Here is a 15279-nt window from a genome sequence, read left to right on the forward strand (position 1 = left end):
GGCCAAAAAAGTTTTATATAAGACAGGCGTAGAAAAACCAGCAAAAATGCAATAACTCACGTTCGTAAGAACCAAAAACTACAATTATTCTTTAAAATCTTTTTTTTTTTTTTTGAGAAAATTTAAAATCATGAGGAAAAAGAACTACTCTCTTTTCATAAGTAAAAGTAACTCATAAACCTCTGAAGCACTTTAACATGCTCTAGATAAAATATGAGAGGAAAAAATTTCATAAACCTAAAAGGATTGAAAGTGGGCGAAGCATGTAATCGGGTAAAATTTAATAACGAAAGGAATATATAAACATGCTAAAATATGAGGGGATACTAAATCTAAAGGAATAGAAGGAAACCCTACATATTAGGAAATAATTAAATATTTATATTTCGTTGGAAATGAGGTTTACCCCATGCTCACTTTCTTATTATGCAAGGCAATCAGTGGCGAAGTCACATTTAACCACCCTTCGTCGAAAAATTACACTGTGTACATAGGTAAAATATTATATTTTAGAGGTATGTAGCACATATTGAACACCCTTTGTCGGAAATCTTTTTAACTTCTTTTAAATTTGAACACCCTTGGAGAAATATCTAGCTTCGCCACTGAAGGCAATGAGCACACACTATTGACAACAGAGACGTACGATGATATAATTAGAGCAGAATTACCAAATGAGAAGCAGAATCATATTTGCTTAAGCTTGTCATTAAACATATGATGCATGGTCCTTGCAGTAACTTAGATCCAACAAATTCTTGTATGAAAAAAAGGGTTAATGCAAGTTCAAATATCCAAAAATGTTTACTGATCAACATTGGAAGCATCTCGTTCACCAAGTCTTAAAATATCAAGAAGTCCTTGTAGTACTCCAATTCTAAACAAATCTTGATTGAATGAAATAAAGTCCAATCTTTGTGTCTCCAATTTTATATATTCATCCACTGAATACTGTTGGAATAATCTTCATGTATGCAAAATTTCATCCTCATCATCATTCGTTATCTGAAATTTATAACAATTATACTCACAAACTGAAACTGCATTTCTTTTGTGTTTTTTTTTTTGTTGCAAATTTTGAGCTTTCATATCAAGATATCCATCAACTGAGATAAAAAAATTTATACTCGGTAATTGTTCTAATTCAAGCAGAGTGCGGCTTCTAAAAATATCTGCTCTTGGAAGCTTTTTAATACCGCAGTGCCACCCACCTCGACCATAGGGAAATAAATTTTAAATATTAAAAAATAATTAAATGTCTATTTCTAAATATTAGATATATAATAAAATGACTATTTTTTTAGTGAAATCAATTTTAGGGTAAAAAAGACGAATGACATTTTGCTAAAAGGGCTTTAGTAGTACAAAATAAATATAGATATAAATAAATAGATTATCATTTGATTTTGGAGGTAAGTCTATATTCATCCCTACTATGTTACCTCGAGCACATATAATACTTTAAATTTTATAATTTAATCCTAGCTGAAAGAACTTATATTGGATCATCTAAAACTAACGAAAATGCCGTACAGCATATAATATTTTCACATGCCAAAGCTAAATAATGATTGCCATAGGGGTATACTTGCCCAAATTTATTTTCCCTCAATCGCAATTTATTTTCATTACCGATAGTTTGTAAATTTTTTTTGTTTTTTGTTTTTTGTTTTTTTTTTTGTGTGTGTGTATAGTAACTAGTGAGTAGTGACTCTATTATCACACTCTCTTTTTTTTTGGTGATTAGAGCTGAATTTGGAGAAATAAGATCTCTATCGAGATCGTTGTTTTATTAGTCATTTGACATTTTTGCTAGTTTTCATGAAAGTGCTTTGCTTTTACAAACTTAAAGCGCTATATGTTATCAGGGTAATAAAATAGGGACAAAAATAGACCTAACTTCAAACTTAAGGGATCATTTGAGTTAAAAACTCCAAACTTTGCTCTCTCTATATATTCCCATGAAAACGCCCACTAATAAGAACCAACATATATTTACAAAATCAGAAAAGCCTTCACAAATTAAAAAAATGATAGAGTGGGAAGATATATATAAGGTGGTGGCGGCCATGACGCCACTTTATGTCGCACTTATTTTAGGCTATGGTTCAGTAAAATGGTGGCATATGTTCAAGTCAGAACAATGTGATGCAATTAACAGATTCAATTGCTTCTTCATCATCCCATTTTTCAATTTTGAGTTCATAGCTAATTTCGATCCTTACAACGTCAACGGCCTCTTTTTAACCGGAGACGTAATTTCAAAAGCCTTACTGATCGTAATTCTCGTCTTATGGGCTAACTTTTACAAAAAAGGGAACTTTTCTTGGTCCATAACGACATTTTCTTTGTCCACTTTGAATAACACACTTGTTGTTGGTGTTCCATTGATGAAAGCCATGTATGGGAAATTAGGGGTTGATCTTGTAATTCAAGCAGCTGTTATTCAAGCTTTGTTATGGCTTACTTCATTGCTATTTGCACTTGAATTTTGGAAAACAAAGATGAATTCTAATGGTAATTCTGTTGAACTGAGTGATTTGGAAGGAAATAATACTCCAGTGAGGAATATGGCTTTTGGGCCTTTGATTAAGGCTGTTTCTATTAAACTTGCTAAGAATCCCAATTCTTATGCTTGCTTTCTTGGTCTCGTTTGGGCTCTTTTAGCTAACAGGTATGTATGTATTACTTCTTTATTCTGTTTTTACTCTAGTTGTTTTTAGTAAACTTTTTATTTACTAACTTCAAAATAATCAAAGACGAACCGTTTAGTACATAAGGGGAAAAAATATAAATAGGCAATATTTAAGAAAAAAATTCAGAAACCTAGTAGCAGCAGGTATTTTACAATTATGGCAACTAAATAACAAATATTTCGTAATTATGTGCATAATAGTGTAATGTTATTTTCTCAAATATTTCTGTAAAAGTACTCAGCCTCTTAAATAAAGAAAACTATTCTCTTTCTAACAATTTAATTTTCTAAATTATATGGTTATAGACTTCAATATGATATAAGAGCTGCTTGCTTCCACTCAGAGGCCTAGCTATAATTTCAAGCTTATGGGTTCAATATTCTAAGCCTTTTAAGTTATTGGGTTCTAAATAATTAATTTATAACTAATTAATAAATTTTTCAAGATAAATACAGGGCTTGACCAAAGCTACTGGGTTCGTCGAACCCGGAGCCCCAATGCTGGCTCCGCCCCTGCTTCCACTCATTAAGAGGTCCTGAGTTAGAATTTACCGTCACCCGTTTCACGACTTAACTAATAAAAAATGAATCAAGTTCACACGTCATAAGGCCGTGTTGAAAGCATAATTAACCAAATTAAAATGTGATCTACTTCAACACAAAGAATATTCAGCATTTACTTGTATGTTTTTTGTTTTTTATTTTCTTTTTTTAGGTGGAATTTTGAAATGCCAAGCATCATAGAGGGATCCTTCTTGATCATGTCAAAGGCTGGTAGTGGTGTTGCAATGTTTAGCATGGGTAAGAGTCTTAAACACTTGGAACAAAATTAAAGGGTCTTCCTTTTAATGCAAAATAGCATTAAATAACATTTGATCTTTTATTTAATGTTTCATTAAATAACTTCTGGCATTCTGTTTAACCAACAACCACTTTTGTTCTTTGTGATCTGTTTTTGACCAAATTAAAGATTATATTTAAATTAATGTCAAAATTTAATGCAATTCTTTTCACTAAACAAAGGTGTTTATTTTTTAAAAATTTTACTTTTAGGACTTTTCATGGCATTGCAAGGGAAAATAATTGCATGTGGAACAGCTTTGACAATATATGCAATGATTTTGAGGTTTGTTGTTGGGCCAGCAACAATGGCACTCGGTTGTGTTGTATTGGGCTTGCATGGAAATGTTTTACGTGTTGCTATTATCCAGGTAATAATAATAATGGATCTTTACATAAATGGCCGTCCATATTCACTGTTTATTTTTCTAGTCATATACATAGATTATATATTGATTATACATAATTATACACATATAATACATAAATTATGCATATATTATACTTCCACCGGCTATATTTAGTTTAAGCGGTTGGACGGACATCTATTTGGGTTAATTTTTCTAATAAAAACAATTGTCTATAATTTATTTATTTATTCCTTAATTAATCTGTTCATGTTGCTATTTAATTCATATTTATGGGATTTAATACTTAATTATACATTAGAACAACTAGTATGAAAAAAAATGTCCGAAAATGCGAATTAACCTCTAATAAATTTGTTAGTTGGTCAGGAAATCGTGCTTCTATTCGCACCAATCGATCTTAACTATAGTGCTATCATAATTAGTAGAATAAAAAAAAAGGTAAATACAGGAGCCTATATTAGTATTTAGACCTCCATTTCTTATTCATTTCGCCACTTTACCAGCATGTTGTAATCTTCTCAAGAGCACTTCAGACGGCTATCAATTAAATTGAGAAAGTTATATCTCCATATAATTTAAAAAATTTAACAGAGGACAAGCATTTTGGGAAGACTACTTTTTTGTACACATTAGTCACATAGGGAAATTCAAAATTTGAAACTTATGAATTTCTACGGAGACCTCAAGTTAGTATTACAATAATAATTAAGTTCACAGTCAAATATTATCAAGTGTATTTCATAATAAATAGATAAAAATTATAAGAAAAACTATTGCGTCCAAAATGAGTCCGTAACCGATCCGACCTTGATTAGTCTAATTAATAGTACTAATTCATAGATTCTCACTAAATTACTAATTCACTTTTCGATTTTATTTTCTTGTAGTCAGCATTGCCCCAAGCAATCACTTCATTCGTTTATGCCCAAGAATATGGACTACATGCAGACGTACTCAGCACTGCGTAAGTTCTATAACTTCCCAAAACAAAATTTGATAGCTAAAACCTAACTCAAATAACTTTGGGAAAGGAGTAATTCATCATCTTAAGCACAATGAAATTTAGGACCCGTGTGTCCATAGATTTCTTTACCTTTTTGGGAGGAATTTTTTTCAAAAACGTGTTTGTTTATGAAAATTTGCAAGCTTTTTGAAATTTTTCGAAAATGATGCTTTTTCAAAAATTAGAAAGTGTTTTTGACCACTTTTCAAGTATTCCAAAGAAACTTTTTATCGGCACTTGCAAAACTACAATAATTTTTAAGTGAAATATATATATGTTCAAACATAATTTCAAAATCTAAATAAAAAATTTCAACTTAACTTCAGATACTACTTCTTTTTCTTTTCAAAATTCATAATTTTTATGGTCAAACGCCTACTTAGATTTTAGAGTTCTCTTCTCTCTTTCATTGCACAATTTATAACAGCTATTATATATCATTTGATATATTTCTAACAATGATTATGCTTTCTTTTTCTTCAGGGTCATTGTTGGTACCGTTATTTCCTTACCGTTGTTAATAGCATATTATGCAGTTTTGGATATTATGCATTAAGATCAGGCTATTGTCATTAGTCGCTAGGATTAATGCTGTTAAGTCGATAAAATTTTGCTTATAATTGTAAATGTGTAACAAATTTTTTTTATATATATGTTTACCCGCAAAATGGTATAATTGAATTTATACGTTGTTTCTAGACAAGTGAATTAATTCGATCCTGAAATAATAAAAGAATTGAAGAAATATGCAATACTTAGCCTTGAGATGAAGATGAAATAGCAGAAACAGTAGTTCCGGGAGCAAGGCTTCCGGGCACAACAGTAATGAAATCAAAAAGTAAGAACGTAAAATTGTATAAAGCTTTGAATAGATTATAACGTAAGTTTGCCAGAAAATTCTTGTCCTCTACAATGATAACAGAGCTCACTATTCATAGCTGCACCTAGGGAACAAGGTCCTAGGATCATGCCCTTTTTTACGTCAATTATGAGGGACATTGAAGAATGTGTAACGGCCGGCATGAATGACAAATTCTTTGTAACGAGCAGTGTACTAAATACTGTAGAATATTCTCCATTAAATGCTACCGAGTGGCAAACATTTATTGCATCTTTATGAGCATCATTCGTTCTGGTAACAAATGGAACAGTTGTCTTTGGTTTTAGCTATCCTTCGCCTTCGGCTCCACTCGTCACTCTCTTATATAATTACTTAGCATTAGCATATTTTACCCTATACAGATAGTCCCCCTACTTTCCGGTGACATAACTTTGTGTTACCGAAAAGTTGGTATAAACATTCTTTTTGGCCGGAATTTCTCTGACCCCCTCTAAAAAGCTTCTGACGGTTTATTAGACGCACATCTCTCCGCATTTAATGCCCCGAACACGCGTCATCCCACGATTCAGCATAACTTTAGCCCGTTATCGAGGTAATTATGGCCACGAACTTAGTCACCTAAACCTTTATTTATACGCATCAATCTCCTTTATTCACACCCCATAATTCTCCAATATCTCTCAAACTCTCTTCATTCAATTTGTACTCTATTCTTCAACCTTTCTTTAATTATCCTCGTACAAGAAAAGCTTTTCCTTCTTCTATAATATATAATGACTTCTTCTTAAAAAATTATCAGTTCCTTAAAGAACAAAAACAAAGCCGATCCTCCTACAATGAGCACCATTATCCCCAGAAGTCTTGTCACAACTAAAGACTTCGAAGAGAAATTTCCTTCTGTTAGCTCTCATACATGGGCCATTAGCAGATATTCTTCTTCCATCTGTCCTTCCAACATTCCTTCTGTGAAAGAAGATTATCATTGCCAGAATTTAGACATTATCGCTCCTGATCTAGTGGAGCGGATAACCTTACCCAAGAAAGGTTTCACGTACTTCTATACGTATCCCTTCACTTTGGGGACATTTTCTCTGAGAGGAGAACTTGACTCCGTTATTGTGGAGTTTTGCCTCTACTATCAGGTATGTTTGGCACAGATGAGTTCCTCCGTGTGGAGGAAGATCGCTTGTCTTCGACGCTTGTGCCAAGAAATGGGGGAGGAGTTATCCCTGGCTCGTGTTATGAGCCTTTATCCCCCAAGATCTTCCGTGAGGGATGATTAACTTCAGCAAGCGAGGCTACCATGCACTTTTATCCAGCATGGATGATGATAACGCTCGTGGGTAGATGGAACAATTTGTTTTAGTTGGCACCAGTGACATTATCCCGGCTTCGGCTCCTTCCTTCCCGAAATTGTGGAACCGCACTCCTAAGTATACAGTTTGCTTCTACTTTTGGTAAGGATCCTTCTTCGTTATTATTAACTTTTCTTATTTTACCTGCCTCAGCTACTCGGTGGGTTCCCCCTAGGGTTGAGGGGCTTTAACCAATGGGTTCAAAAATATTTGGACGTTACTACGCCCAAAACTCGCTCGTGGAAAGAGTTGTCCCTGAAATATGGGTGGAAATCCAAAAATCATGATAAGTTGAACTCATCTTGTCCTTTACCTTTTCTTATGAGAAAGTTGTCTGATTTTTCTCTCATGTTGAATATAGGTCTACCCCAAGGCTCAGTTGTCGTCCCCGAAGAGGAAGTTTTGGTTGATCTTACTGATACGGTGAGGCTGCTGCAGAAGGCTTTTTCACAGATAGGCATCTCCGGGCCTGATTCTGGTGCAAGTGCTTCTTATTGGAGTCCCCGGCCGGAGAACGAGCAACCAAAAAGGAGATGTTCTTCCGCGACCGTGGAAAATAATAAGAGGGCGAATAATGCTGCCCCGAGTTATCTCCAGAAGTCGTGGTGATGAGCCCCCCACCCCCACCCCCTACCCCCAGGTCAGCCATAGATACCGTGATGATTGACGATGATGGAGAAGCTAGCGAGGTGGGGGCTTCTCTATATAGAAGACGACAATCTTCCTTACTTCAACAGACTGCTCAATCTGTTGAGTTAGTTACACCACCCGAGGATGATGCCTCGGCGCTCTGGGGGAGTTTGAAATGGTGGAAAATGCCAAGTCTTATTTCCATATCTCAGTCATTGTGCCCGACATTGTGTGGCTGATTACCGGGTCCCTACCATATTCGGTTGACGAGCAACCAACAACTAGCATTGCGCTTGCCACAGCTGCTTCTCAACCTTCAGCGCCATTAGCTTTATCTCCTTCTTCACTAACTGTTCCACCAACAACTGCTACATCATCTCCACCATCCAGATCTATCCGAGAAAAGGATGTTCCCCTAGTCCCCAGTTTATGGAATTTGGGGCAAAATTATACATCCCCCTGAGAAGATCCGTAAAAGGAGGAGGAATATTACTCTCTCGATCTCTACCAGAAGCAATTTGTTGTCCCAGCCGGCAGAACTCGCTAACTATCTGAAGCCTTTGGCTTAAGAAAAAGATTGGGAAAAAGATACATGCTCTTTCAAAGAGAATGCTTGTTGAACAATTCCATGCACAACGCTGCAGTGGTACACTCTTCATTTCCTTTTTCATTTCTCATGTCTTTGATTGAATAAGTATCTTGAGTTCATCTTTCTTGTTTTGCAGGCTAATTTCCTTGCTTCCGAGAGCCTCCGGGGGTTGATTCGGGAAAAAGAAGAACTTACCTCCCAGTGGGATCAACTTTTGCCCGAGCGGGACCAAACTGTTGGTCGCCTCTCAGAACTGGAAGCCAAAGTTGCCGAGGTTGTTGTGTTGGAGGCTTGTTTGCAGCAAAGCGAGCAAGAAGTGAAAACCCTTAGCCAAGAGATTGCCCCACTAATGGTTCAATTTGAAGAGGCTAAGGCCAAATGGGTTGAAGTCCATAGTGTTTTTCTTGCCGCATCCAATCACAAGGCTGCCTCCGCTAAGAGATTGACCAACCTGGAGGCAGCTTTGAACTCCAAAATTGAAGAGCTTGTTGTTGCGGGGTGAAATACGCCCAATTGGAGGGATGTATAAGAAGACCATTGATCATAATAGAATTTTTAGCTCTACTGTCCGCGAACTCGATGTTAGCCTCAAGTCCATTAAGTCCGCCTGGGAAAACCTTTCTACCGAGGTTAACCAACTTAAAGAAGAACCCAAGCGTCGAGCAGCCTCACTCGTTGTTGAAAAAATGTATATTATGTACAACAAGAGGAGAAAAACCTTGGAAGAGGCTAAAGTGGGTATCATTGACTTTGATATCGAAATCCCTAAAGCCCGTTAGCTAGAGTTAGCTGCTGAAAGGGGTCTCCCAGCAAGGCCTGATGCTTTCGATTCTTCTAGTTTCGATTCCGAGACCTCGGGAACTGAAGAGGAACTAGAGGATGAAGATGCTGAAGGCCAAACTGATGAGGGCCAAGATGTTGAGCCATCAGCGGATCTACCCACTTCCCCTAGGGGCACAAACGCTTCTCTTCCTCCAAGTTCCTGAGATGCAACAGTTTAGCTTTTCCTTTCTTTTCCCAACTTTTGTTCCTGTGCCGTTTTGGCATGTTTATCGTGAATAAAAACATCTTTTGCTCAAGTATTGCATGAGTATTCATGCGTTCTTTTGTTTGAATATTTATGTAAGTTTTAATCTTTGCATTCTTTCTTGCTTTTATTGTTTTGGACAAGTTTTATTGGTTGCGTCTGATTATGTAAGGCCTTGGGTGTATTTTTCACCCAAAAGCATTTGTATCTCAGGCACAAGTTCTTCCTAAATCAACCTTTTATCGTGAGGGTTTTTATAAGAGAGGGCCCTCTTATGTTTACGGTGCTCTTGAAGAGGATGTCTCCTGTTTATTATGCCACTAGCATTTGAAGTACTTGTTTAACTTTCAAATGATAAAATCAATTCATTGTTCAAACAAGAAACAAGATAGAAATAAAAAGACTTTTCTTTATTTCTTCCATTTCTAAAAGTACATAAGCATTCGTTATGCTAAAAAGAAACTGTCATTTCTTGTGGCTAAGTTGTACAACTTGTTTCTACGGGGATGGTGGCGCAATCCCTGGTCACGAAGATATAACTATGTTTTCAGTTTTGTATTCCGGTCGACTTGGCAGACATTGTTGTTGTATCCTCATATCATCCCTCCCCTCCAGTGTTCGAATGCGAATTGGAACACTGAAAGTTTTACACCTTCCAGGACTCCACTAATGAATTGCTAGATAATCTTTAGTTCGGTAACAAAACTTCATTTTCACTTAGGAATTTATGCTACCGAGCAAAAGAATATCTAATAATCCCCTAGTGGTTTACACTTGTAAACGATCGTGTAACCTTTGCTTGATAGCAAACTTAATTTTTCGTGTGAATTTTGCTATCGAGCCAAAGATTATCTAACAGCTCCGGAGTAGTTCTTTGCTTGTGTGTCTCGCTATTGAAGGTCTTATTGCTTCTATTGAAACCTTCTTCGTAGTATGTTTTCCGTTGCTACCTCGTTAAAAATCTTGCTACAAAAACCCAATTGGGACAAAAACTGGACGAAGAGAAAAAGTTGCAGCATATACTTTCAGTACAGGTGATGTTCATCAGTAGTAATATCTCTTGAGGTATGCCACATTCCAATTGCTTGGCAACTTTTCTCCATACTGATTCTCGAACTCGTATGAACCTTTCCCAATGACAGCTGAAACTCGGTAGGGGCCTTCCCAGGTTGGACCTAGCTTCCCTGCGTTGAGTTCCCGAGTGTTTTGAGTTACTTTCCTTAGAACCAAGTCTCCCACTGTGAAGTAACAGAGGTTGGCTCTTCGATTATAATATCTTTCTATTCTCTGCTTTTGGGCTGCCATTCTTATATGCGCCAAGTCCTTGCGCTCATGGAGTAGCTTCAAGTTGACTAACATCACTTTGTTGTTTGTCCCTTCACTTGCGTGGAAATATATCAAGGTAGGCTCTCCTACTTCTACCGGGATTAAGGCTTCTGCTCCATACACAAGGGAGAAAGGAGTTTCTCTTGTGCTTGATTTGGCCGTTATTCGGTACGCCCATAGCACTCTAGGTAGTTTCTTAGGCCATTTACCTTTAGCCGCTTCCAATATCTTCTTGAGATTTTATATAATCACTTTGTTCGTTAATTCCACATGACCATTTGCGCTCGGATGATAGGGCGAAGATGTGATTCTTTTGATTTTCAAGTCTTCCAAGAACTTTGTGATCTTTGTGCCTATAAACTGTGGGCGGTTCTCGCAGGCTAGCTCTTTTGGTATTCCAAATCTGCAAATTATGTTCTCCCACAAGAAATCCACCACCTCACGTTCGCCGATCTTCTAATAAGGACCTGCTTCAACCCACTTAGAAAAATAGTTAGTTAAAATTAAAAGAAACCTTACCTTACTAGGGGTCGGCAACAGTGGTCCGAAGATATCTATTCCCCACTTCATGAATGACCATAGAGATAGAACTGAGTATAATGGTATTGCTAGTTGATGTACCAGTGATGCGTAGCTTTGATACTTATCACATTTTTGCACGAAAGGTTTGGCGTTTAGTTCCATCCAGGGACAATATTATCCTGCCTTTACTAGCTTTAGTACTAAGGAGTCTGCGCCCGAATGATTTCCACATATCCCTTCGTCGACTTCTCGCATAACATAATTAGCTTTGGAGGCTCCCAAGCTTTAGGCAAGCGGGCCTTGGAAAGATTTCCGATATAGTTGGCCTCCATTGAAGCTATATCGTGCTGCTTTGCACCCAGGATGCCTTGGAGTCTTAACTTCCAGTGTTCGAGATAATCAATAATCTCTTTCCTCTAGTCCTAGACCAAATTAGTCGTATTCACCTCATAGTAGCTATCTGCGTCCAGAACCGAGTGCATAAGATGCACTACTACCCCGGAATCCGATCCTTTCATTTCCATTAGTGAACCAATATTAGCTAATGCATCCGTTTCTGCATTTTTTCCCCTAGGGATATGCGTAATCCACCACTCCCAGAATTGAGATAGCAGAGCATGAACCTTCACTATGTATTATTGCATGCACTTCTCTTTGGTTTCAAAGATATGGTGGACCTAATTTACCACCAGCTGGGAGTTGCATTTGACTTCTATGACCTCGGAATCTAGCCCCCGCACCAATTTGAGTCCTGCAATCAAAGCTTCATACTCTGCTTCGTTGTTAGTCAAATGGACCGTTCTTATGGCATGCCTTAGGGTTTCTCCTGAAGACGTGGTTAGTACTATGCCAAGCCTGGACCCTTTACGTTGGAAGCTACGTCCGTAAATAAGGTCCAAACTCTTGATGTCAATTCTGACACCATCACTGCTTCTTTGGTTGCCATAGGCAGCAAGCTCAGACTGAAATTTTCCACAATGTCGGCTGTAAGCACGTGATTTTTGCTCCATGAACAATCACTCCAAAAGAAATCAAAAAATAATAATAAATGGCATCGCGGTACAATTTTTACGTGAGATGTGCTGGTAGTCATTTGTGTTTCTGTCCATTTTTCATTGAATCTTATCGAACAAAATACAAAATATGTATGCCATGTATTTGAGCCATAATTCGGTCATTAAAAGAAAATTCCCAAAAATATGCATATTTCATTCTAGGCTGTGATTTAACCATTTAAATTTTTTTAATATGTGTGTGATAATTGTGTTAAGTGTTGATTAATGGGTGTTTTAAATTCATTTTAATTTAGTTGTATTTTAAAATTAGAAAACAAAAGAAAAGAGTGCAAATTATTTAGAAAATCGAATTGGGCCTATTTGTTTCAAAAATTTTGAGGCCCAGAAGCAGCCCAAGTCAGCCAGCCCAAGACCCATCCTCAGGCCACCAAAACGACGTAGTTCAACCCCAAAACTACGTCGTTTCAGGGACGGTTCATCTCAGTCGTTCCAACCAGTCCAATCCAACGGCCAGGATCATACCCCAGATCCGTGTAACATGACCCGGTCCATCCCCCTTACCCGGTCAACCCAACCCCTCACTTAAACCAAAACGACCCTGTTCCCATACCAAACGACCCCGTCCTGTCACTCACCAGTAGATCCAAGCCGTTGAGATCACTTGATCTAACGGCCCTGATCTATCTTCCCCTTCCGTATATAAACCCTCCATCACACCCCACGCCCCCCCTATCCAAACACCCCCCGGTTCCATCGTCCCCAAGAGCCCAACCCTAATGTCCTAAACCCTAGCCGCCACCCTTCACCTTTACTGTAAAGCCGGCGGCAAGGATGCCGTTGACTGCCAAAACAACACCTCCGATACATCCAACCACCCTGAACACGAATCCACCAACCATGTACCTCGAATCACACTCCTTCGTCTCGAATCTTGATTTGAAGATTCGAGGCCAAACCCCGATCTACACCAAGCCAACCCAAATTCACACTGGACAACCCCCTGACCTCCTCGTGACCAAACCAAGCTTGGTTTGGTCCGAATCTACCCACAAATCCTAAAATCCCAAATCTGAAGATTCAAACTCTGGAACACAAGAACCTGGGGAATCCGGTCAGTTTCATTGGGATTTTGGGACCTAATAGGCTTTAATCAAGGTGTTCTCGGTCGAGAACACCCCGATTAAAGTTTGTTCGGCCTCAAATGGTCAAAACTGGTTCAGGTCTGGTCCGTTCTTGGTTAAGCTTTTTACAGTAAGTTTTCTTTTTTCTTTTCTGTTTTATTTGAGTACTGATTTAGTTTGTTAGCATGTTCTGTTGTGATTATTTGGTATTTATGGTATTTTCATTCCAATTTCTTCCGTCTTTGTAAGGCCTTTTATTTGGTCGATTATTTTCTATGCATATTGGAATATACTTTGTGATATACATGTTCGATTAGATTAGTCGTCGCATAAATAATTCATATGACCTCCTAGTATTGTGCAATGTTGTCTGAAGTTATTCAGGACCCCGTACGTATTGTTTATTTAATCTACTGATTATGCCTTGTTATAATTAGTGTGGTCGACTTGATAAACGTCGTCGATTAGTTTCCTATAACTGAAGGTTCAAATATTCTAATTCATACAACTTCACATGAGTGAACGAACCTGTTGTTGTTAATTGATTGCTTGACATTATTTGAAAGTAGTTTGTAACTGCATTATAAACAACTAAAAGACTCAGGCTAGGGCAGTTTTGAATTTGAACTTTCAGAAGTTCAAAATGCCCTGATGCTGCAATGGTTTAGGACAGTAATAATCAGGGTTTAACAAGGGTAATTTGGGTGTTAAAAAAGAACAGAAATAATTAGTTTAAGTGAGCTGACAAATAGGGTACTGAATTAGGATTAAACTAAAGACAATGGGGAACAAAACATCAAGGCATGGGTTCAAAATGAATACTTTAATACACCCATGACTCTTGATTAGAGTAATAAAACAGGCATGGGGAGATGAAGGGGATGGGCAAACTTGGGGGCTGTGAAGTTCTAGGCAGCCCTTAGGGGTTCTCGTTCAGTTATAAATAGAGTTGTTTCTAGTTAAGAAAGGGCGGGATTTTTGAGTCTTCAGAGAGAGAAAGAAACATAAAGAAATTTTCAGAATATGGTAACCAAACACTGTCTGAAAACTGCTTAGGAGTTCAAGTTGGCCAAGCTGTCTTTGCTAATTGTTGTTGGTTATTTGCCGAGCTGTTTGTGATTGTTGAACTGCTGGTGCTGTTACATTGAATACTCTGGTTTTCTGTTGGTTCATCATTCTGTTTCTGGGACTACTTGTTTGTTGCTCGACCACTTATGAGCTTCATAATTGTGGCTGGGTGTTGTTGCTGTGTTGTTGATGTTTATCTGATGTTGCTGTATTTGCTGCATACTACTCAGCTGACCATTCTCCTTCTTCTTTTTCTTTGCTATACCAGGTACACGATTAATAGTGTCAATGTAACTTGAAAGTTGAACATGAATATAAAAGAGAAGAGCTGAAGATGTTCATTTCATACATAGACTGTTATATTGAACATCAAGTAATGTATAATAGTTTACATTCTTGTTTGGATACTGAAGGTAGTCTGCATGCCTAGTAGATATCAATGTATGGTGATTGAATGTTAGTTTGTATATGTAGGCTGGTAGATAAAAGTATTCCCAATGCAGTAGGTTGTATCTTAGACTTTGTCTAATTATGTTTAGCATACCCTTTAATGCACGTCAAGTAGGGAAGCTATCCATGTTAGTTAATTTCATTTCCCTTTTGATAAACTGCCTCACTATAATTGTCAAACCACGCTTTCAGAACAAATAGAACAAGTCTACATTCCCCAACCTCACGAAGGTTTAGCCGAAATCGAAACAGGCTAAGCAGGCCTTCATCGGAAAATCAGAGGCCCAGGCCTGGCCAATCCCGCATGAGCTGGGTTTGGGCCCATGAGACCCGATCGCTTGCCCGTGGGGCGCGGCCTTGTTTCTGATTTTTGTAAAAGCATTCTGAATCCTACTATAAATGACCTGCAAGCATATAATTAACTA

The 15279-nt window shown here is 37.5% G+C and overlaps 1 protein-coding gene across 1 annotated transcript; it reads left to right on the plus strand.

Annotated features, from left to right (window-relative positions):
* Nucleotides 1–2003: 2003 nt before the first annotated feature.
* On the plus strand, nt 2004–5594 carry LOC104249472 (auxin efflux carrier component 5-like). Its single transcript, XM_009805911.2, has 5 exons — nt 2004–2674; nt 3411–3496; nt 3749–3906; nt 4794–4870; nt 5393–5594. The coding sequence occupies exons 1-5, from the start codon at nt 2031–2033 to the stop codon at nt 5463–5465; spliced, it is 1038 nt and encodes a 345-aa protein (XP_009804213.1). The 5' UTR covers nt 2004–2030; the 3' UTR covers nt 5466–5594.
* The last annotated feature ends 9685 nt before the right edge of the window (nt 5595–15279 follow it).

Source organism: Nicotiana sylvestris, chromosome 9 (assembly GCF_000393655.2).
Source record: "Nicotiana sylvestris chromosome 9, ASM39365v2, whole genome shotgun sequence".
Lineage (NCBI taxonomy): Eukaryota > Viridiplantae > Streptophyta > Magnoliopsida > Solanales > Solanaceae > Nicotiana > Nicotiana sylvestris.